The following is a 21,902-nucleotide window of genomic DNA, read 5'->3' as shown; positions in this document are numbered from 1 at the left end:
TGATTCTCCTATGAAGAGTGGCATCATGGGCTCCTCAAAACAACTCTCAAATGATCTGAAAACAAAGATTATTCAACATAGCTTTTCAGGGGAAGGATACAAAAAGTTGTCTCAGAGATTTAACCTGTCAGTTTCCACTGTGAGGAACATAGTAAGGAAATGGAAGAACACAGGTACAGTTCTTGTTAAGCCCAGAAGTGGCAGGCCTAGAAAAATATCAGAAAGGCAGAGAAGAAGAATGGTGAGAACAGTCAAGGACAATCCACAGACCACCTCCAAAGACCTGCAGCATCATCTTGCTGCAGATGGTGTCACTGTGCATCGGTCAACAATACAGTGCACTTTGCACAAGGAGAAGCTGTATGGGAGAGTGATGCGAAAGAAGCCGTTTCTGCAAGCACGCCACAAACAGAGTCGCCTGAGGTATGCAAAAGCACATTTGGACAAGCCAGTTACATTTTGGAAGAAGGTCCTGTGGACTGATGAAACAAAGATTGAGTTGTTTGGTCATACAAAAAGGCGTTATGCATGGAGGCTAAAAAACCCAGCATTCCAAGAAAAACACTTGCTAAAAAAAATAAAATTTGGTGGAGGTTCCATCATGCTTTGGGGCTGTGTGGCCAATGCCGGCACCAGGAATCTTGTTAAAGTTGAGGGTCGCATGGATTCAACTCAGTATCAGCAGATTCTTGACAATAATGTGCAAGAATCAGTGACGAAGTTGAAGTTACGCAGGGGATGGATATTTCAGCAAGACAATGATGCAAAACACCGCTCCAAATCTACTCAGGCATTCATGCAGAGGAACAATTACAATGTTCTGGAATGGCCATCTCAGTCCCCAGACCTGAATATCATTGAACATCTGTGGGATGATTTGAAGCGGGCTGTCCATGCTCGGCGACCATCAAACTTAACTGAACTGGAATTGTTTTGTAAACAGGAATGGTCACAAGTACATTCATCCAGGATCCAGGAACTCATTAATAGCTACAGGAAGCGACTAGAGGCTGTTATTTTTGCAAAAGGAGGATCTACGAAATATTAATGTCACTTTTATGTTGAGGTGCCCATACTTTTGCACCAGTCAAATTTTGTTTAAATGCAGATTGCACATTTTCTGTTAGTACAATAAACCTCATTTGAATCCAGAAATATAACTGAGTCCATCAGTTATTAGATATATGAAACTGAAATAGCTGTTGCAAAAACCAAAATTGTTATAAAGAAAAAAGGTTAACATTAATAGGGGTGCCCAAACTTTAACATATGACAGTATACAGCTACAAATATAGAGTTTTGTATGTTAATAATTGCAATGGATCCATTAAACAGAGATGTCATACAGATGATGACCGTATGTCATTTTTTAATATTTTTTTAAATTCACCTATTCAATTCAATTCTTGGAAAAAAATAACGAAGGGTGTGCCTATGCCATCCATGTGCTGTCCGATTTTTATTTTTCAGATCATAGAATCTTGGAATCTTTTTTTTCTTTCCAAGAGAGAAAAACCTCTGCCACATTAGCAACAAAAACGGAAACACTCAGAGCAAAACTTCATGAAAAATTTGTACATTTTTTCAGCCACGCCAAAAAAAAAAATAGATAATGTTGGAATAAGGCTTTTCCTATCGCTCATCAGAGCCCATCGTGCAAGTACAAGCTAAATCAATAACCCATTTCCAATGATCTCCTCCTCCACAATGAGTTTAGTTCTTTCCATCATTCCCTCTATTAAGAATCCTATAGGGCGATACGATGTGATACTAGTCTTTATTCTGCATTCCCAGGAAATTTGGGAGCCACGGGAAGGTCGTCTTGGACCTGCTAGGATCTGGCATGCTCATTCTTGAATAATTAGAACATTATGAAAATAGAAACAGCGCCACTTTTGTCTTTAGGCTGCATCTGGTATTGCCTCTCATCTCAATCTTTTTTGGGGAAAAAAATATATATATATATTTTTTTCTAATATTGGGCAACCCATTTAACCCTCCCAATTTGGACGTAATCCTCATCTAAGTTGAGCTCTGTAGGTGCACGCTGGTATTATATGGGCAAATTGACCTATCTTTGGAAACCCTTAACTGAGGATTTCTTCAGGTCAGTCATCTTCTTCTCGCCCTTAGCCTCAAATGATATTCCGCATCGTTTGTGTGATTTCCATTGATTTTTTTTTCTCTAACTGATCCACGGCTTATCTCCCATAAAAAAATACAAATAAAAAAAATAAAAAAATAAAAAATCGGCGCAAAAAAAAGAGATGCATCAGCGAAGGGGTTAAGGTGGCAGCAGAAGGAAGAGGGATACATATTGTTTAAAACCTCTCAGAAATGAGGGTGCCGATTGAGAGGGCCGCGAGGAGGAGGTGGGGGAGAGCGCGTCTGCCATTTAGATGGCTGAAATTATCCAGGTGTATGATTGGGATCGAGCCGCTGTTTATATCTCTAATGACAAATTCTTTTTTAGAAGTGTCTCCGTGATGTGTTCAAAAGCTTTATCTAAACACAGATCTATACGGCACGAAATTACCTCCAAGGAAAGCACGCTCGCTAGTCGGCACTCAGCCCGGCTCATTGTGTGCTGAGGTCAAAGGCACAATGAGAGCATTTATACCGCACACCTAATGCCTATAGGCAGTAAGGAAGCCGACCTGACACACCTACCCCTCCGTATACCCATACCGGGGACATGCACTTCTTCCCTTTTGTCGCTTGGCTTGACCCTAGGCCCATTGGAGCTTTTGCATTGGGGCACCAGAGCTTTAAGTTGCTGGACAGTGGTCCAGCAACTTAAAACTCAGGTGCCCCAATGGAAAAAGCTCCAATGGGGCCCCCAATTATTGCAAATCTTTAATATTGGTCTCTTTTTGGGCCTCGAAGGCTCCAGGGCCAGGATGCGATTGCAACCCCTGCACCAATTATCTTTATGCTCCTGCCACCATCTCTGGATTTTCACACAACTGAAGGTAAAGCCTCCTGCGCTCGATCTAATTTTCATCCATTTTTTCCCATCACATCCGTTTTTCTAGCTTCCATGCTTCTCCTACCCACTAAATGGTAAAAAACACAGACCATTTATTTCATAGGCGTATTGATTGGAATTGGGTCAAAATAAGACATTTCTCCATTTTTCTGGGTTGAACTCTGAAGACTGTAATGGGAGTGTGAAAATGAGGATGAATTAACTCATGGAGATCAACATCCAACACTGCGGAGACACCATCACGTGTTTCTCAACGCAGTGATTCTAGAGCACTGCCCCCATCCCTTATGGGAAATATGCAAAACATGCAAAACAGAAGCCGCGGAGACACCATCACATGTTTCTCAACGCAAGCAATGACCAGCCAGGTCTTTCCCCGGGAAGGAACAACCACGGGAAGGGTAGTCTCCAATTAAGGAAACCACCTATGCCAAAACATGGTATCCATCCACAGACAGCTGTTTCGGGGTATTGCCCCTCATCAGTGTGGAGTAGGAAACTGGCTGGTAGGAGCAATGCCTAGTAAAAGACTGTGAAAATGAGGATGAATGAACTCATGGAGATCTACATCCAACACTGCGGAGACACCATCACGTGTTTCTCAACGCAGTGATTCTAGAGCACTGCCCCCATCCCTTATGGGAAATATGTAAAACATGCAAAACAGAAGCCGCGGAGACACCAACACATGTTTCTCAACGCAAGCAATGACCAGCCAGGTCTTTCCACGGGAAGGAACCACGGGAAGGGTAGTCTCCAATTAAGGAAACCACCTATGCCAAAACATGGTATCCATCCACAGACAGCTGTTTCGGGGTATTGCCCCTCATCAGTGTGGAGTAGGAAACTGGCTGGTAGGAGCAATGCCTAGCAAAAGACTGTGAAAATGAGGATGAATGAACTCATGGAGATCAACATCCAACACTGCGGAGACACCATCACGTGTTTCTCAACGCAGTGATTGCATATTTCCCATAAGGGATGGGGGCAGTGCTCTAGAATCACTGCGTTGAGAAACACGTTATGGTGTCTCCGCAGTGTTGGATGTTGATCTCCATGAGTTCATTCATCCTCATTTTCACAGTCTTTTACTAGGCATTGCTCCTACCAGCCATTTCCTACTCCACACTGATGAGGGGCAATACCCCGAAACAGCTGTCTGTGGATGGATACCATGTTTTGGCATAGGTGGTTTCCTTAATTGGAGACCGCCCTTCCTGTGGTTGTTCCTTCCCGGGGAAAGACCTGGCTGGTCATTGCTTGCGTTGAGAAACATGTGATGGTGTCTCCGCGGCTTCTGTTTTGTAATGGGAGTGTGTCATATCTGTGAAAAACAGGGATAAGGAAGACATATGGGAAACACTGATGTCGGAAAGTCTCCTAAGGCTGTGATCATATAGCGTTTTAGCCTACAGTCAGTGGCACCATCCTGGAAAATAGGAATTTGACGTTGACGCTGACAAGGCCATTGTCTATAATGATGCAGAAGAAGTCGGCCATAATTTATAGCTATATCCAGGTTCCCATTCAGATAAATGGGACTATGAAAAGAACTGATGTCACGCCTCTAAGTGTTTTTTTAAATGTTTAATGGGTAGGAAAACCCTGGAATTTTTTTTTGCATGCGAGAAAAACGGATGCCACACTAATTGTAAAAATGGACACATGAAGCAAAAATCAGATCCACCAACCGGATGAAAAACAGTCTGTATTTCCCTGTATAAAAGAATTAGATGTCTGAATGATGCCTTCACTTCTATGCAAATCCACAGATAGGGGTTGATTGATTGTTTAAAAAAAGAAAACAAAATGAGATATGTAAATTTTTTAGATCCGATTTGTGAAATCATCCATTGAAGTGAAAGAGTTAAAAAAAAACAGACAGCGCTCCAATGGCTCCCATGTACTGTCCATTTATTTTTTTTACTGTTTAATGGGTAGTAGAAACTTGTAAAAGAAAAAAATAATATAGGAATAACTGAATGTAAAAATAGAAGCAGATCAAAAATGGATGACTATTGGAACCGGTGACCTGATGAAAAATGGTCTGTTCTAATGCGCGTACAAGAAAAAACGAAGATACTTAGCACATAATTTGGCCAATTCATTAGTGCCCAGCAGCCATGTCAAGGTGAGCTTCTTTGTTGGGATCCTATTCTATCCTGGGAAATTCAGCAAAGAAGGTCGACTTGTCATGGCTGCTGGGCAATCATGAATTGGCCAAATTATGTGCTAAGTATCTTCGTTTTTTCCTGTATGCACGAGAACAGTCCATTTTTCATCAGGTCACCGGTTCCGATATTCATCCATTTTTGGTCTGTTTGTATTTTTACTATCAGTTTTTCTTATATTATTTTCGATTTTTCCTATATTCTAGATTCAAATTTCTCATATTTCATATTTTCATGCTATAGCGTTACAGACTGCAACTTTATTTGTTAGTTATATATAGAGATAACTACTCTTAGTAAGCACGTGTACACACCAGTTTTCTGTTTGGAATTATCGGTCAGGCTTTTGATACTCATGCACATACAGGTAGTCTAATTTGGAAACCCTATATTCATATGCATAAGCAGTGCTTTTTTTGCGTCGGTACGGCGTACCGGAAATCTGAAGGTGCTGCCGCACACCTTAAAATAATAAAACATTCATTCTTACCCTCAGTCGCTCTGTCACCGCTGCTGTCCTCCAGTCTCTGCTTTTTCCTGCTTGTACCCGGCTATGACCGGCGCAGCAGCAATGACGTCATCGCTGCTGCGCCTGTCACATGACGCCGGCGAAAGCAGGAAGAAGCAGGGACTGGCAGCGGTGGCGGAGGGTAAGAATCTGCGAGCTGTGTAGAGACCCCGGGCAACAGTCGGCAGGGAAGGAATAGCAGGATGGGGGCTGTGGCGGTGACTGAGTCAGCGTCCCTGCCAGTGGAGGGAAGAAACGTGCTGGGAAGCTGGCACTACACTTACTGAGGTATTTTAATGTCATAGAAAGTGGCACAGGTTTCAGACCCTATATGTGCCATAATGAAAACTGTTTTATAACAGTGACTTCTACTCTGGAATCTCAGACTTACAAAAAAGGAGTTCTCTTAATATAAAAACCTCTAAGTGGCAGCGCACCACTTCCTGCATTCATAACCCATGCCTCCAGCTGTAGCTGCCAGAACTGTCTGGCTGCTGTGGGTAATGGTGGTCAATTATAGAGCCAGAACAACTTGCGATATCATGGTTGTTGCCCAAATGTGATATATTAGTGGGGAATTAAAAGTTTCTGAAATAATGAGAAATTAATCAGAAATGTGTACCGGCAAATATTATTTTACAAAAAAAGCCCTGTGTATAAGATAATTCTGAGCTAATAGGTGAGGATTCCTGTGTTTGAGATTCTCATCTGGAGAACTACTACAAAGAGAGAGTCTCGTCTGGACATTGCACCGATATGCCATTAATTGCAGTGTAATACTTCATTTCTCCTGCGGGAGTGCTGCAGGGAAAGTGAACACTTACTCCAAGGTTTCCCCACAGATTATAGGTGATTAGTTTGGAATTATGTAGTGGCATACTTTGTGAACTAGGTCATGTGGGGGTATTATTTGCAGTCCTATGTAAAATCACAAAATCCCAAGCATTATATCTGCAGCACTGATGTATTTTTTAATGCAGTGCATTGTTGCAGGGACTCCTCGCGCCTGCACAGCTCTGCTGTGCCCAAATTCCGGCCTATGAGCTACTGATTTATGTCTTACATTTTGCCTTATCCTACAAATCTTGTTGCGAGAAGCTCCCATCAAGTGCTCAGCCTGGAGTGTATGAGATGGAAGGTGTTCAATGACTGGAGTCAGCTGCACTGGTAAAGGGGACTGCCCTGACAGGAGGAACAAATGATGCTGAGTCTGAGAAGCCACGAGTTCAATTAGTGAACACACTGAGTGAGTCGTCGGTATAAGTGACCTTACACGTTTAATTAACATCCTATCATTATGAAAGATGGGAATCAAAGTTCCGTCACTTTGATAAATTAACAAATTATGTGCGACTCCTGATCTCAGACGCTCGTGTCCAGCTCCACTCCTCTTTCCCATCACCACCCCCACCTTCCTCCAAGAAATCAGAGACAAGGGATTTCTGCCTTATATCTCAATATTATAAGGCAAAATATATAATTACTGGATATTACTACCTCTCTATACCAGCAGCGTCTCCTTCTTACTTCCCTTCTGTGACGTCCCGATCCTATAAAAGATCCGTACCCAGAATATGTCGTATTTTCAGGAAAAAAAGCCACTGACCCTAAATATGTCCCTAAATGTCATTTTTACTCCTCTTACCGCTCCCTTTCTCATATTTCCTTTTCTTTTACACTTCTTTATTTTCCACGTTTTTCTTTCATCTTTTGTTTATTTCAATTCTGATCATTTAATTTCCTCTCACTTGTACTCCTTACATTTCTGCTTTTTTCCCTTCCTGTTTTCCTTTCTTCTACCTTTTATTACATTTCCCTTTCTATCTGTCCCTTTCATTTCACCCATGTTTTTTCCTTTACTCTCCACTTTTCTACTTTACTTCCTTTTCCTCTCTTCTCCTTTGTTCACCTTCTCTTTCATTTCCTCTAATTTAATTTCCATTTTTTTTATTTTCCAATCTTTCATCTAGTTTCCACTCCATTGTTCTCCTTTGCATTCCCTTTCTTTTACTCTGTTGTTTTTGTTTTCATCATTCTGTTTCTTCCCTTTCATTTCACTGTCATTTCCTCTCCCTTCGTTTCTTTGCCTCTCCTCTTTCTATTTTCTTCTATTTTTTTTCCTTTTGTTTAATTTTCTTTTTTAATTACCTGATCTCTTCTTTCATTGTATATCCTCTCCTTTTCTTTCAGTCATCTCTTCTCTTCTCTCATTTCATTTCTTCTCTTTTTTCCCCTGACCTTCCCTTCCATTTCCTTATTCTCTTTTCTTTACCTCATCCTTCTTCATCTTGGCTGAGCTTCCCTTTTATTTTCTCTCCTTACCTTTCTTTTTCTTTTTTCTCTTTCTTTCTTTTTCTTTCTTTCTTCCTTCCATCCTTTCTTTTTTTCATCCTTTCTTTTTCTCTCTCTTTCTCTCCCTTTCTTTCTCTCTTTCTGTATTTCTTTCTTTCTTCCTTCCTTTCTTTTTTCTTTCTTTTTTTCTCTCTCTTTCTTTTTCTCTCTTTCTGTATTTCTTTCTTCCTTCCTTTTTTTTTTCCTCTCTTTGTCTTACATTTTTCCTCTCTTCTTTCTTTTTTTTACACTTTCCTCACCTCTCTTTTCTCCTTTTTTATTTCCCCCTTGTCCTCTCATTTCCTTTCCTTTCCATTTGTTTGCCTTTCTTCCCCACCTTTCCCTTTCTTTGTCTTTTTCTTCTTCCTTTTTCCCCATCTCTTATCACTTCACTTCTTATCTTTCCTTGTATCAGTGCTTACCCTTCATTCCTTCCACTCATCTCTGCAATCAGTGGCATCAGCTTATCTGACTTTAATACTGTAGTCTGAAGTCTACTTGCTGTTACAGTGGCTGCTCTATCCTGCCCTCTCTGCTTTACACTACAACGCTGCTTAAAAGTCAATTAATAGAGAGCTGATTTCCATTAAAGAATAGATATAATAGTCTTAATTATAATCTGAAAGTGATTAAAAAATTAGTGGAAAAAGATTAGGTAACAAGCCAACACTTATGGAAACATATGAGGCCGGTCAGTAAATTTCAAGAATTAAAGGGAAACTCTGAATATGTTATGTCATGGAGGAGGGGGACCACAAACCCCAGTGTCACTCTTCACACCCTCAAAGCCTTCTATAACCATAACTCAGGGTATCAGAATTACCTGGAAAGGTACTTTAAGCTAGAAGTCATGTTTATCAGGTCCAGTAATGATCATTGTTGGCGGATTTTAATGGCAACACAACGGCCTCCAGCAGATGAAACGCTGGAATTACCAGCATGCTGGGTGTTGTAGTTTCTCAGCCTTGACCATGAGTATAACCTCCCCAATCTCTGTGTGAAGCTTGGCACCAGAACCTCTCTAGATACTTATTCTCCACCCTTTTCTGTTCATCTTTCTTCAAGTTTCTCTTGATCTTATATTTTTCTCTCACCTTTGAAAATTCCAACCCTTCACGTTTCGATGCGGAGAGCATATTTTCTGACTTTCTCTAATTTACAATTTCATTAGTTCTGCTCACAATACCCTATAGATTACACTGATGTTTTTTCAAAGGTAATATAACGTTCTGTGCTGGAATGTAGATGAAGCCGCCATCGTGACGTGATCTTATCCACCTGCCCTGCTTCTTACTGCAACTTATATACCATATTACAGAAAGTTTCTGAAAATGAACTTCTGCAGAGTAGGGTTGGACTGGCCCAGTTGTACCTGAAGACCTGGGGTTGTACCCAGTCCTTGACATTATGTGGTTCCCAATGGTCCACCAGGAAGTGAAACTAGACTAACTTTCAGATGGGCTGTTTGAGTGTTTTTGGAAGAGAAGCCTTGTATAAGTCTTCAACACTCATTGAAAAGAAAGGTTGTGGCAAGACCTTGTGTTCCTCCTGGGCTGACCATTTAGTATACACCTCCTTACTGGTCCTGGGCTCTTTGCGATGAACCATAGAGATGTTCCAAATTATGTCAAAATTCTTACATAGCCTGGTTAAGGTAGACCCCAACTTCAAGGGATCTGCTAGATCTTTAATATTATGCCGAACATCTGGCTTACTGATGAGCCAATAATCTATCTATCCTTTTCCCCAGTTTAGACATTCATTCATTCTTCCATCTGCTTGTTAATTTGTTTATTCATTCCTTCATTCACTAACTTATCCTATTTTTAATTCAGCCAAATATTAATTATTTAATGCACTCATTATCAATGCATCCCTTATTATTCCTTCATTCATTTATTCAGTATTTTACCATCGTTTAATCAATTTAACCATTCATTCCCTTACATATCTATCGCTCCATCTCCTCCTTCCTCCATGCATTTATTCCTCTAGTATTTCCTTCAATTATTCATTCTTCTATCCATGTGTCCAATCTTCTAGCCACACTCTATTCTATTCAGTCATCTATGCATCATTCCAAGCGTCATCCATTTATCCATCCATCCATCCATCCATTTGTCCATTCATCCATCCATCCATCCATCTATCCATTTATCTATCCATCCATTTATTCATCTATCCATCCATTTATCTATCCATCCATCCATCATCCATCATTTATTCATCCATCCATTTATCCATCCATTAATTCATCCATCCAACTGTTTATCTATCAATCTATCCATCCATTTATCCATCCATCCATTTATTCATCTATCCATCCATCCATCAATCCATATATCCATTTATCTATGCATCCATCCATCCATTCATTCATCTATCCATGCATCCATCCATCCATCCATCTATCCATCCATTTATTCATCCATCCATCCATTTATGTATCCATCCATCCATCCATCCATCCATCCATTCATTCATTCATCTATCCATGCATCCATCCATCCATCCTTCCTTCCTTCCTTCCTTCCTTCCTTCTTTCCATCAGTCCTTTCATCCTTCCTTCTTTCCATCCATCCTTCCATTAATCCTTCCATCCTCTATTCACTTTGAAACCTGTTCCTAATGTCCAGAATGAGCATCATTAAGTCCACCAGAGGTTTATGTGCCTTGGCTGCAGGGCTAAGTCTCCTTTCCTCCTACACTTTAGTGAAGTCTTGAACTTGCAGAAAGTTTTCCTTCTCCCCAGTTGGCTCCTGATGACACCACTGAGGGATTTCTCCAGAACAGACCTAATATTGTTGTTGCTTTAAATCAGTAACGAGTTAGTTACACAAACACAGAATCGCAGCATTTTCCCAGCTCCTGGGATATTGATAAAAGACCCCGGATTGTGTAGGAGTGATTTCTGGTGGTGGGGGGCTCCTGCCCCCTCCTTCTGCTCAGAGACCCCTTTGATTTGCTGCCTGTCTGTGATTCTGTGCCTGCAGCTCTGTCCCCCTGGCCAGCTCCTGTCTTTGAAGTGCTGGAGCCCCTCTTACTGTCCTCACCATAATCTGCTGCATATTACAGGAGCCTAATTAGAAATCGATGCCACAAGCCTGGCGGGTGTTTGCAAAGTGTTTGTGGATGTTAATAAAATTCCCAGCTCGATAGAACTCATCCTAAAGCTTTGGGAGCAGAGAAACTACTGACTATTGGAAAAGAGGGAAAGAGGGAGTGATGGTGGGAGACAGGGATGGGGGATTAGAGAACAAACACAAGGCTCCACAATGGATTCCACATACTCTCATCCCTGAGAATGTATCATGGGGGACACAAACCAATGAGTGAGAAGACTGTGGCTTATGGAGAAATCACTACAGATCTGCTCACACTGTGGAGAGGTCATCTGCTGTAATGCGTATAGATGCAGCAGAGCTGAGTGTGTCTTTGTGCTGCTTGAAGTTGAAACTTTGGGATCACTTCTGAATATTGAATCTCTGTAGCAGCACATTCATCTCTGCTGCATCTGACAACACCAGCTCCTCTACTATATATATTTATTGCTGGTGCTGAATGTGTTGCTCCAGCGCTATATATATATATATATATATATGCATACCGTATAGTAGAGGAGCTGATGTTGTCAGATGCAGCAGATCAAAAAAAAAAAGCAGAGTTGAATGTGTTGCTCCAGGGATTAAAAATAAATAAATAATAAAGCTACAGGTGCATATCACAAAATTAGAATATCATCAAAAAGTTCATTTATTTCAGTTCTTCAATACAAAAAGTGAAACTCCTATATTAAATAGAGTCATTACAGAGTGAACTATTACAAGTGTTTATTTCTGTTATTGTTGATGATTATGGCTTACAGCCAATGAAAACTCAAAAGTCATTATCTCATTATATTAGAATACTTTATAACACCAGCTTGAAAAATGATTTTAAAATCCGAAATGTTGGCCTACTGAAATGTATATTCAGTAAATCAGTAAATGCACTCAATACTTGGTCGGGGCTCCTTTTGCATCAATTACTGCATCAATGCGGCGTGCCATGGAGGCGATCAGCCTGTGGCACTGCTGAGGTGTTATGGAAGCCCAGCATGCTTTGATAGCAGCCTTCAGCTCGTCTGCATTGTTGGGTCTAGTGTCTCTCATCTTCCTCTTGACAATACTCCATAGATTCTCTATGGGGTTAAGGTCAGGCGAGTTTGCTGCCAATCAATCACAATGATACTGTTGTTTTTAAACCAGGTATTGGTACTTTTGGCAGTGTGGTCAGGTGCCAAGTCCTGCTGGAGACTGAAATCTACATCTCCAAAAAGCTTGTCGGCAGAGGAAGCATGAAGTGCTCTAAAATTTCCTGGCAGACGGCTGCCTGACATTGGTCTTGATTAAACACAGTGGACCTACACCAGCAGATGACATGGCTCCCAAACCATCAGTGATTGTGGAAACTTCACACTAGACCTTGGAAATCAAGGTCCCAGAGTCTGGAGGAAGAGTGGAGAGGCCACAATCCAAGCTGTTTGAGGTCTAGTGTGAAGTTTCCACAATCAGTGATGGTTTGGGAGCCATGTCATCTACTAGTGTAGGTCCACTGTGTTTTATCAAGATTAAAGTCGGCGCAGTCGTCTACCAGGAAAGTTTAGAGCACTTTATGCTTCCCTCTGCCCACAAGGGTATTGGAAATGGAAATTTCATTCTCCAGCAGGACATGGCACCTGTCCACACTGCTAAAAGTACCAATTCCTGGTTTAAAAACAACAGTATCACTGTTCTTGATTGGCCAGCAAACTCGCCTGACCTTAACCCCATAGATTCTTGTCAAGAGGAAGATGAGAGACACCAGACCCAACAATGCAGACTAGCTGAAGGCGGCTATCAAAGCAACCTGGGCATCCATAACACCTCAGCAGTGCCACAGGCTGATCGCCTCCATGCCATGCCGTATTGATGCAGTAATTGATGCCAAAGGAGCCCCGACTAAGTATTGAGTGCATTTACTGAACATACATTTCAGCAGGCCAACATTTCAGATTTTAAAATCGTTTTTTCAAGCTGGTGTTATAAAGTATTCTAATTTACTGAGATAATGACTTTTGGGTTTTCATTGGCTGTAAGCCACAATCATCAACATTAACAGAAATAAACACTTGAAATAGATCACTCTGTAATAACTCTATATAATATACTAGATGGTGGCCCGATTCTAATGCATCGGGTATTCTAGAATATGGCCAGCGGGAGACCGACGTTCAAAAGATGGTCTAGGACGATCCACCACGATCGGCTATCTCATAGCGGGGGCCTGGTCGCTGCTGCGTGTCACACTGAGGCTAAGTACCCACGTTGCAGAAATGCTGCGGAAATTTCCGCAGCATCTCCGCAACTCCCGCCGCGGGAAAAACGCATGTGAATTCGCATGCATTTTCCCCGGAAAACATGCGTTTTTCACACAATTTTCGCGTGCGGAATTCAAGCGTATTCCAAGCGATTTGAAGCATCGCTTGGAATATGATTGACAGGTTGGTCACACTCGTCAAGCATAGTGTTTGACAATTGTGATCAACTTTTTACTATTGATGCTGCCTATGCAGCATCAATAGTAAAAGATAGAATGTAAAAAATAATTTAAAAAAAATTAAAAAAAGGTTATTCTCACCTTCCGACGGTCCCCAATCTCCTCTCCACGCTCCCGGCATCTTCAGGGCCCAGTAATGCTTAGCGCGAAGGACCAGAGATGACATCACTGTCGCGAGAGCGCAACGTTATCAGCAGTCTTTTGCGCAAAGCATTACTGGGACCGGAAGATGCCGGGCGCGTGGTGAGAGGAGGGAAAGAGTCCGGGGGCCGTCGGACGGTGAGTATATCACTATTTTTTACTTTAATTCTATTTTTTACAGGTTTATGGTACCGGGCGCGACCAATCACCGAAGCGGGATTTCCGTTACAGACAGAATTAGACGATTATATAGTAGATGAGTTTCACTTTTTGTATTGAAGAACTGAAATAAACTTTTTGATGATATTCTAATTTTGTGAGATGCACCGGCAGTTTTATATTTATTTATTTTGTATATATTAATGTGTGTGTGTGGGGGATTAATTCCCCTTAAGAAGTGAAAGAAGTAGTCACAATTTACAATGTACTAGCCCTTTAGAAACCTCTTGCTCTAGGGAAAGGAAAACTAGAAAAATTAGGATAACTTTTATAAAAAATGGTCCTTGTCTTCAAACAATAGTGAAAGGAGGAAGCTGGGCTTTTGCTTGTAAGTCATTTTCCCAGTTGGCCCAATTTGTCATTATCCATTATATATGCTTTTACATAGGACTACCAGTTGACTGAAAATTGAAATGATTGTTTTTTTGTTTTTTTATTTTGTGAAACAAACTTGTAGAAAATGTCAGTTATAAAGAACATCACACAACCAGAATGAGATCTGCAATAATTCTTCCCAAATACCGAAACCACAACACAAGAGGGATATTGGATTGGATTGTGGTTGAGAAAGGGTTAACACGGACATGACTTATGGGAAAGCAAGCCCCCTATTAAAAATAGATTTGGCGCCCCTGCCAGTCCCAGGTATGGAAGCTTTATAAAGCGGCTCCAGAAGTGATTATTCACCTGTCAGCAGGAGCAGGAAGGTGAGGGGGCACTTATTAATGGCTATCCAATGAGCCCCTCTTTGGGGGTAGGTTAGAGCGTTGTTTGGGTGCTGAAGGAAGAAGGGGGATATAAGGAAACCTAATCATGGGCCACTCACTTTACAATTCATAATCTCTAGTCTTCGGACAGCTGTTAAATGAAAAAAAAAAATAAAATCAATATTAATTCCAGTTTTGAAGATGGTTTAAATGAAAAAGAAATAAGAAGAATTGAAAATACAAGAAGTCGTCTCAAGTTCTTCTTCCTGCCCAAGTAGCAGTAATTATTCTCACATTTTCTACCTCCTTTTATTGCGGACCACATCACAAGTCAAGGACTGAATTCTATTGAGAAGTATCCAAAGAGGCTGGGTGTTTACAGCAGTTTATATTTGTTTTCATGAATCTTTGTCAAACATAGAGATGCATGCACTTGTAGTTCTCCCATAAGACCAAACTTTATGGGAAAAACTATGAAGGTAAAGAAAATCATTGCATCCAGTCTGGGGTACTTAAAGTGCACAGCTATGTTAATTTGAGGTCACCTATGGAGGCAAAACAAGGTCTGCTCCTGGGTTGACACAAGGTCTGCTCCTGGGGTTACACAAGGTCTGCTCCTGGGGTTACACAAGGTCTGCTCCTGAGGTGACACAAGGTCTGCTCCTGGGGTGACACAAGGTCTGCTCCTGGGGTAATAAAATGTCCGCTCCTCGGGTGATAGAAGGTCTGCTCATGGGATGACACATGGTCTGCTCCTGGGGTAATACAAGGTCTATTACTGGGTGACACAAGGTCTGCTCCTGTGGTGACAGAAGGTCTGCTCTTGGAGTGGTAGAAGGTCTGCTCCTGGGGTGACACAAGGTCTGCTCCTGGGTTGACACAAGGTCTGCTCCTGGGGTTACACAAGGTCTGCTCCTGGGGTTACACAAGGTCTGCTCCTGAGGTGACACAAGGTCTGCTACTGGGGTGACACAAGGTCTGCTCCTGGGGTAATAAAATGTCCGCTCCTCGGGTGATAGAAGGTCTGCTCATGGGATGACACATGGTCTGCTCCTGGGGTAATACAAGGTCTATTACTGGGTGACACAAGGTCTGCTCCTGTGGTGACAGAAGGTCTGCTCTTGGAGTGGTAGAAGGTCTGCTCCTGGGGTGACACAAGGTCTGCTCCTGGGGTGACAGAAGGCCTGATCCTGGGGAGGTAAAAGGTCTGCTCCTGCGGTGACACAAGGTGTGTTCCTGGGGTGACCCAAGGTCTGCTGCTGTGATAAAACAAGGTCTGCTCCTGGGATGACAAAAGGTCTGCTCCTGGGGTAATAGAAGGTCTGCTCCTGGAGTGACAGAAGATCTGCTCCTTGGGCGACACAAGGTCTCCTGGGGTAACAGAAGGTCTGCTCCTGGATTGACAGAAGGTCTGCTCCTGGGGTAATAGAAGTCTGCTCCTGGGGTCACACAAGGTCTGCTCTTGCGGTGACACAAGGTCTGATCCTGGGGTAATAGAAGGTCTGCTCCTGAGGTGACACAAAGTCTGCTCCTGGGGTAATAGAAGGACTGTTCCTGAGGTGACATTAGGTCTACTCCTGGGGTGACCCAAGGCCTGCTCCTGAGGTGTCTCAAGATTTGTTCCTGGGGTGACAAAAGGTCTACTCCTGGGTTGACAAAAGGTCTACTCCTGGGGTGACACAAGGTCTACTCCTGGGGTGACGCAAGGTCTGTTCCTGGGGTGACAAAAGGTCTGCTCCTGGAGTGACACAAGGTCTGTTCCTGGGGTGACACAAGGTCTACTCCTGGGATGACAGAAGGTCTGCGCCTGGGGTGACAAAAGGTCTGTTCCTGGGGTGACAAAATGGCTGCTCCTGGGGTGACACAAGGTCTATTCCTGGGGTAATAGAAGGTCTGCTCCTGGGGTGACAAAACGTCTGGTGCTCCTGGGGTGACACAAGGTATACTTCTGGTGTGACACAAGGTCTCTTCCTGGGGTAATAGAAGGTCTGCTCCTGGGGTGACACAAGGTCTACTCCTGCGGTGACAGGTCTGTTCCTGGGGTGACACAAGATCTTCTCCTGGCGTGACACAAGGTCTGTTCTTGGGGTGACACAATGTCTGTTCCTGAGGTGACACAAGGTCTGCTCCTGGGGTGACACAAAATCTACTCCTGGGGTAACACATGGTCTGTTCCTAGGGTGACACAAGGTCTTCACCTGAGGTAACAATAGGGATGCTCCTGGGGTGACAGGTCTTCTCCTGGGGTGACAAAAGTTCTGCTCCTGGGATGACAGAAGGTCTGCTCCTGGGATGACAAAAGGTCTGATCCTGGGGTGACAAAAGGTCTGCTCCAGGGGTGACACAAGATCTGCTCCTGGGGTAATAGAATGTCTGTTCCTAGGGTGACAGAAGGTCTGCTCCTGGGGTCACAGAAGGTCTGCTCATGGGGTGACAAAATGTCTTCTCCTGGGGTAACCTAAGGTATACTCCTGGGATAATAGAAGGTCTGCTCATGGGGTGACAAAATGTCTGCTTCTGGCGTAACTAGAGTAATTTTTAATAAATCACGGACTATTCTTGTTGGAACACAGAGTTTAGTCAAGGGGAACCTTGAGTCACCTGTAGTTTATTAGGTCTTGTCTTGCTGCAATTCTTGATCTGCTCCTGCAGAAAATCAAAGCTTACTACTGCAGCAGCCGAAGGTCTATTTTAGGAGTGATTTTTTTCTAATCTGGGTAATGTAGGGACCAATCTCCTTATCGGGTAAATTAATGTCTACTTACAGGGTGTACTCTTAATTGGGGGTGGGGATTGGAGTAGACTATATTGTTATTACAAGATCCACTCTCGCAGAAACTAGTCTTTGTGCATCTTGCAATAATTCTTTTGGTTCTCAAAGGAAAGTCTTGCGGTAACAAAACATCTATGCATGAGGAATCTGGAATCTTTGAGTTACCTGAGATTTTGTCTTGCTGCCATTCTTGGTCTACTGCAGGAACTCAAGGCTTACTACTGCTCTAGTTGAAGGTCTTGTGTAATCTTGCTATACTTTGAGTACGTCAATCTCTACTCTCAGGGTTCACTCTTAATGGGGGTGTATCTTAATTTCTAGACTAAATGTAATTTGTGGTCCTCTATTGCTATTACACGGTCCACTCTTGAAGATCTACATCTCGCAGTAACTCTTTTGCTTCCTCAGTGGGCAAATCTTGTGGCGAATCAGGGGCAGAGCAGGAGTCATATCATGGAGTTTTCTGACGTCTTGTCTTGGTGCAATTCTTTGCTTGTGCGGAGACTCAATGATTTCTACTGCGCGAGCCGAAAGTCTGCTTTAGATGTTAAATGACTCTTAATATGGGTAACGCAGGGTCCAACCTTGCTATACTTAAGATTCACTGTTGGGTACAGCAATGTTACTGTTGGGTACAGCAATGTCTACTCTCAGAGTTTACTCTAAATGAACTCTAATTCATGGTCCTCTATTGCTATTACAAGGTCCACTAATGAGAAAACCAGTCTTTGCGCATCTTGCAGTAACTCTTTTGGTTCCTCGGGGGCAAATTTTGTGGCAAATGAGAAGAAAGCTGGAGACTTCTGAAGTTTTCTGAGGTCTTGTTTTGCTTCAATTTTTGTTCTACTGCAGAAACTCAACGCTCACTACTTGGCTAGATGTCTACTGTAGGAGTAACTTGACATCCAGTCTGGGAAGAGCAGGGTCTAATCTTGCTTGCTGTATTTAAGGTTCACTGTTGGGTACATCAATGTCTACTCTTAGAGTTTACTCTTAATGGGGGGGGTGTCTTAATGTCTAAACAAGCAGTAATATCTGGTCCTCTGTTTCTATTACGAAGTCCACTTCTGACAAAACCAGTCTTTGCGCATCTTGCAGTAACTCTTTTGGTTCCTCAGGGGCAAATCTTACAACAAATTATTGGAAATCCAGAATTTTCTGAGTTCTTATTTTGCTTCAATTTTTGGTCTGCTCCTCCAGAAACTCAAGGCTAACTACCGCGCAAGCTCAAGGTCTATTTTTTGAGTAATCCAAGATCTAATCTAGGCGACTGAGGGTCTAATATTGCTGTATTTACTGTTGGGTAGCTCCATGTGTACTCACAGGGTCTACTCTTAAGGGGGGTAGACTAGGTAGACTTTCATGGTTCTCTATTGATATTACAAGGTCCACTTTTGAGGAAACCAGTCTTTGTGCTTCTTTCAGTATCTATTGTAGTTCCTCAGGGGCAGATCTTGCAGTAGCACAACATCTACTCAGGAGAAAGCTGGTGTCTTTTCCTGGAACCCTAAGGTCTTGTCTTGTTGAAATTCTTCATCTACTCCTGCGGAAACTCAAGGCTTACCGCTGCGCTAGGTCACCGTTTACTTCAGGACTAATTTATCATCTAATCTGGGAAACTCAGGGTCTAATCTTGCTGTACTTAAAGTTCCATGAGGGTTTTGGTTACCCTCATGGTCTACACAGCTTAATGTCTAGACTAGCTGTAATTTGTGGTCCTCTATTGCTATTAAAAGGTCCACTCTTGAGGAAACCAGTTTTTGCGCATCTTGCAGGAACTCTTGGTTCATCAGAGACAAATCTTGTGATAACACACCATCTACCTAGGGGGAAGCTGGAGTACATCTCCAAAGTAACTTGCGTTATTGTCTTGGGACAATTCAATATCTACTCCTACATAATTCAAGGTTTAATATTGCATTAGCTCAGGGTCTTCTTTTGGAGTAATTTGAGGGAGTCTTAGGGTCTAATCTTTTTGTAATGTAAGGTAAACTCTTGCGATAATTCAAACTCTGCTCTCAAGTAACTCAAGGTCTTCTCCTCCTAGTGGAATAGGGAAAACATTGTCTACGCTTTTTATAGTAATTCGTCTAGGTCTACTTTTGTTATGTCTTGTTTGGTAACTCAAGACAACTTTCTCAATAACACAAGAGATACTTTAAGGATAGCTGAATCAAGAACAACCTTATTTAAGGTGCAGTCCTGAATCCTGTAAGTATTTCTGTAACAGCCTGTCTCGTCTGGAGAACATTCAAACCTAACAAGGTCATCTCTTGCCAAGTCAAAGTCTACTCTTGGGTAACTAAAGGTCGACATTTAGGGTGAACTTAAGATCTCCTGAGGGTAATGGGATCTAATATTGCCTGAACACAATATACACTGACAAGACACCATAACTCAAGTTGTCTTGAGTTATGGTGAGAGTAGACCTTGACATACCTAGATGTACTTTTTGGACACCTTAATGTCTACTCTTGCAGCAATTCAAAGGTCCATTCTTCAGGTGAAGTTGCAAAGCAACAAGATTAGTTCGTTTCTTTTTAAAAAAATGATTTTTTTTTTCTGCATGTTCCAAACATTTTCATCACCTCAGAAAAGTCAACAGATCTTCAAACTACGGAACGAAAGGGATGTATTGATTCTTATTAGATCGGTGTGAGGTGGAACCGTTTTATGTCGGTCTTCAAAGACTTTGGGCAAAATATTGAGTTTTCAGACACTTTGCTCTCCGCTGCATGTTAATCAACACCAAAATAAATCGCTTCGTGGGAAGGATTTTATGTTAACCCCTTCAGTGCCAAAAGCATCCCAGGTTCTCCCTCCTTCCTCCTGCCAAAAGTTTATAGGCGCAATAATATGTCTGGAAGATGAGAGCTGCTTAGGGAGCAATTCTTCAGAACTTCATCTGGAACCTGCAAATGAAATCTGCCCAAACAAGGCAAAAATCTGCGGTGTTCAGAGAAATCACAGAACTTAAAAGAGGAAAAAAACATATTTATATCTGACACAGAAAGAGAGCGAGAGTAAAATCTGATTTCTTTCATTCTTTCTTACACATCTTGGTGTAACTAGAAGTGGCTCCGGTTTCTTTCTTAATTTATTTCTTCTCTTCCTTTTCTTTCTTTCTTTTTCTTTTTCACACATTTAGATAAAATGAGAAGCAGTTGCTTATTTGTCTTTCCTACTTTCTTTATCTTTTTCTTTCTTTTTCTTTTTTCTTATTTCTCTTTTTCGTTTTCTCTCTTTTACTTTTTCTTTCTTTCTCTTTTTCTCATTCTTCCTTTCTCTTTTTCTTCCTTTCTCTTTTTCTTTCTTTTTTCATTTTTTTCTCTTTCTTTCTTCACTTTCTTTCTTTCTTTCTTTCTTCCCTTTATTTCTTCTCTTTCTTTCTTCCTTCCTTTCTTTCTTCTTTACCTTTCCCACACATCTAGGTGAAATAAGAAGTAGTTGCATTTATTTATTTTTCTTTCTTTCCCTCTTTCTGTCCTCATTTCTTTCTTTCTCTATTTTTTTCTTTCTTTTTCTTTCTTTTTTCATTTTTTCTCTTTCTTTCTTCACTCTTTCTTTCTTTCTTTCTTTCTTCCCTTTATTTCTTCTCTTCCTTTTCTATCTTTCTTTCTTTCTTCCTTCCTTTCTTTCTTCTTTACCTTCCCCACACATCTAGGTGAAATAAGAAGTAGTTGCATTTATTTATTTTTCTTTCTTTCCCTATTTCTGTCCTCATTTCTTTCTTTCTCTATTTTTTCTTTCTTTTTCTTTCTTTTATTCCTTCCATTTTTCTTTCCCTTTCTCACACATGTAGTTGAAATAAGAAGTAGTTGCATAATTTTTCTTTCTTTCTCTTTTTTTCATCTTAATTTTTTTCTTTCTCTCTCTTTATTATTTTCCTTCTCTCTCTGTCTCCTTCTTTCCTTCTCTCCTTTTCTTTCTCTTCTTCTTTCTTTCCTTCCTTCCTTCCTTCTCCACCACATGCCATAGCGCAGTAAAATATTTTCTTTCTACCCTTCTTTCCTTCCTTTCTTCTCCACCACATACCATTGTGCAGTACTTACAGGCTGGTAGCTTGGTGTATGAGCAGTTGCCCCCTGATTCCGCGGCGCCCCTCTCCCCTCTCCGGTTTAGCAGGTAGTGTCTGACATCTGATCTGGGATCTCACATGAAAGCCTCTCTGTAGTTGTTAGTTAAGATCTGTCATTGATCCCCATTGACTAAGTTGGGTTTAGCGTAACAAGCTACGTTCCTGTCGGGTGGGGTGGGGCGGGGAGCTTATGGAGACAGTCAGGGTATCTGTGGATTTGTAGCTTTGCCGGGGGTTATAAAACAATGAGGTTATGAGTAGAAAAAAAAAAACACTTCCCTCCTTTCAACTCTTCCAAACGATGCCGTCGGATATATAAATCGATAATTAATGACAATGAATAATTTACTCTATCGATTTTCGCTGCCACATATCCTTTCACATCGAATGTATATCTCTATACGGAGC

The 21,902-nt window shown here is 41.7% G+C and overlaps 1 protein-coding gene across 4 annotated transcripts in view; it reads left to right on the top strand.

Annotated features, from left to right (window-relative positions):
* The window catches only part of ERFL (ETS repressor factor like), a 102,552-nt gene that overhangs the window by 34,067 nt on the left and 46,583 nt on the right, over nucleotides 1–21,902 (top strand). Inside the window, exon 1 of one of the 4 annotated variants that reach the window (XM_073570702.1) lies at nucleotides 5,699–5,810. The exons of 1 other annotated variant lie outside the window; for it this stretch is intronic. In XM_073570702.1, coding sequence (XP_073426803.1) covers nucleotides 5,714–5,810 — 97 coding nt within the window. In that variant the 5' untranslated portion in view covers nucleotides 5,699–5,713. 2 more of the 4 variants (XM_073570701.1, XM_073570704.1) reach the window with 2 other exon arrangements.

Source organism: Dendrobates tinctorius, unplaced genomic scaffold, assembly GCF_039654945.1.
Source record: "Dendrobates tinctorius isolate UK_male_01 unplaced genomic scaffold, ASM3965494v1 ptg000028l, whole genome shotgun sequence".
Classification (NCBI taxonomy): Eukaryota; Metazoa; Chordata; class Amphibia; order Anura; family Dendrobatidae; genus Dendrobates; species Dendrobates tinctorius.
Note: the sequence above shows the minus strand (reverse complement) of the source record. Positions and strands in the feature narration are given on the sequence as shown.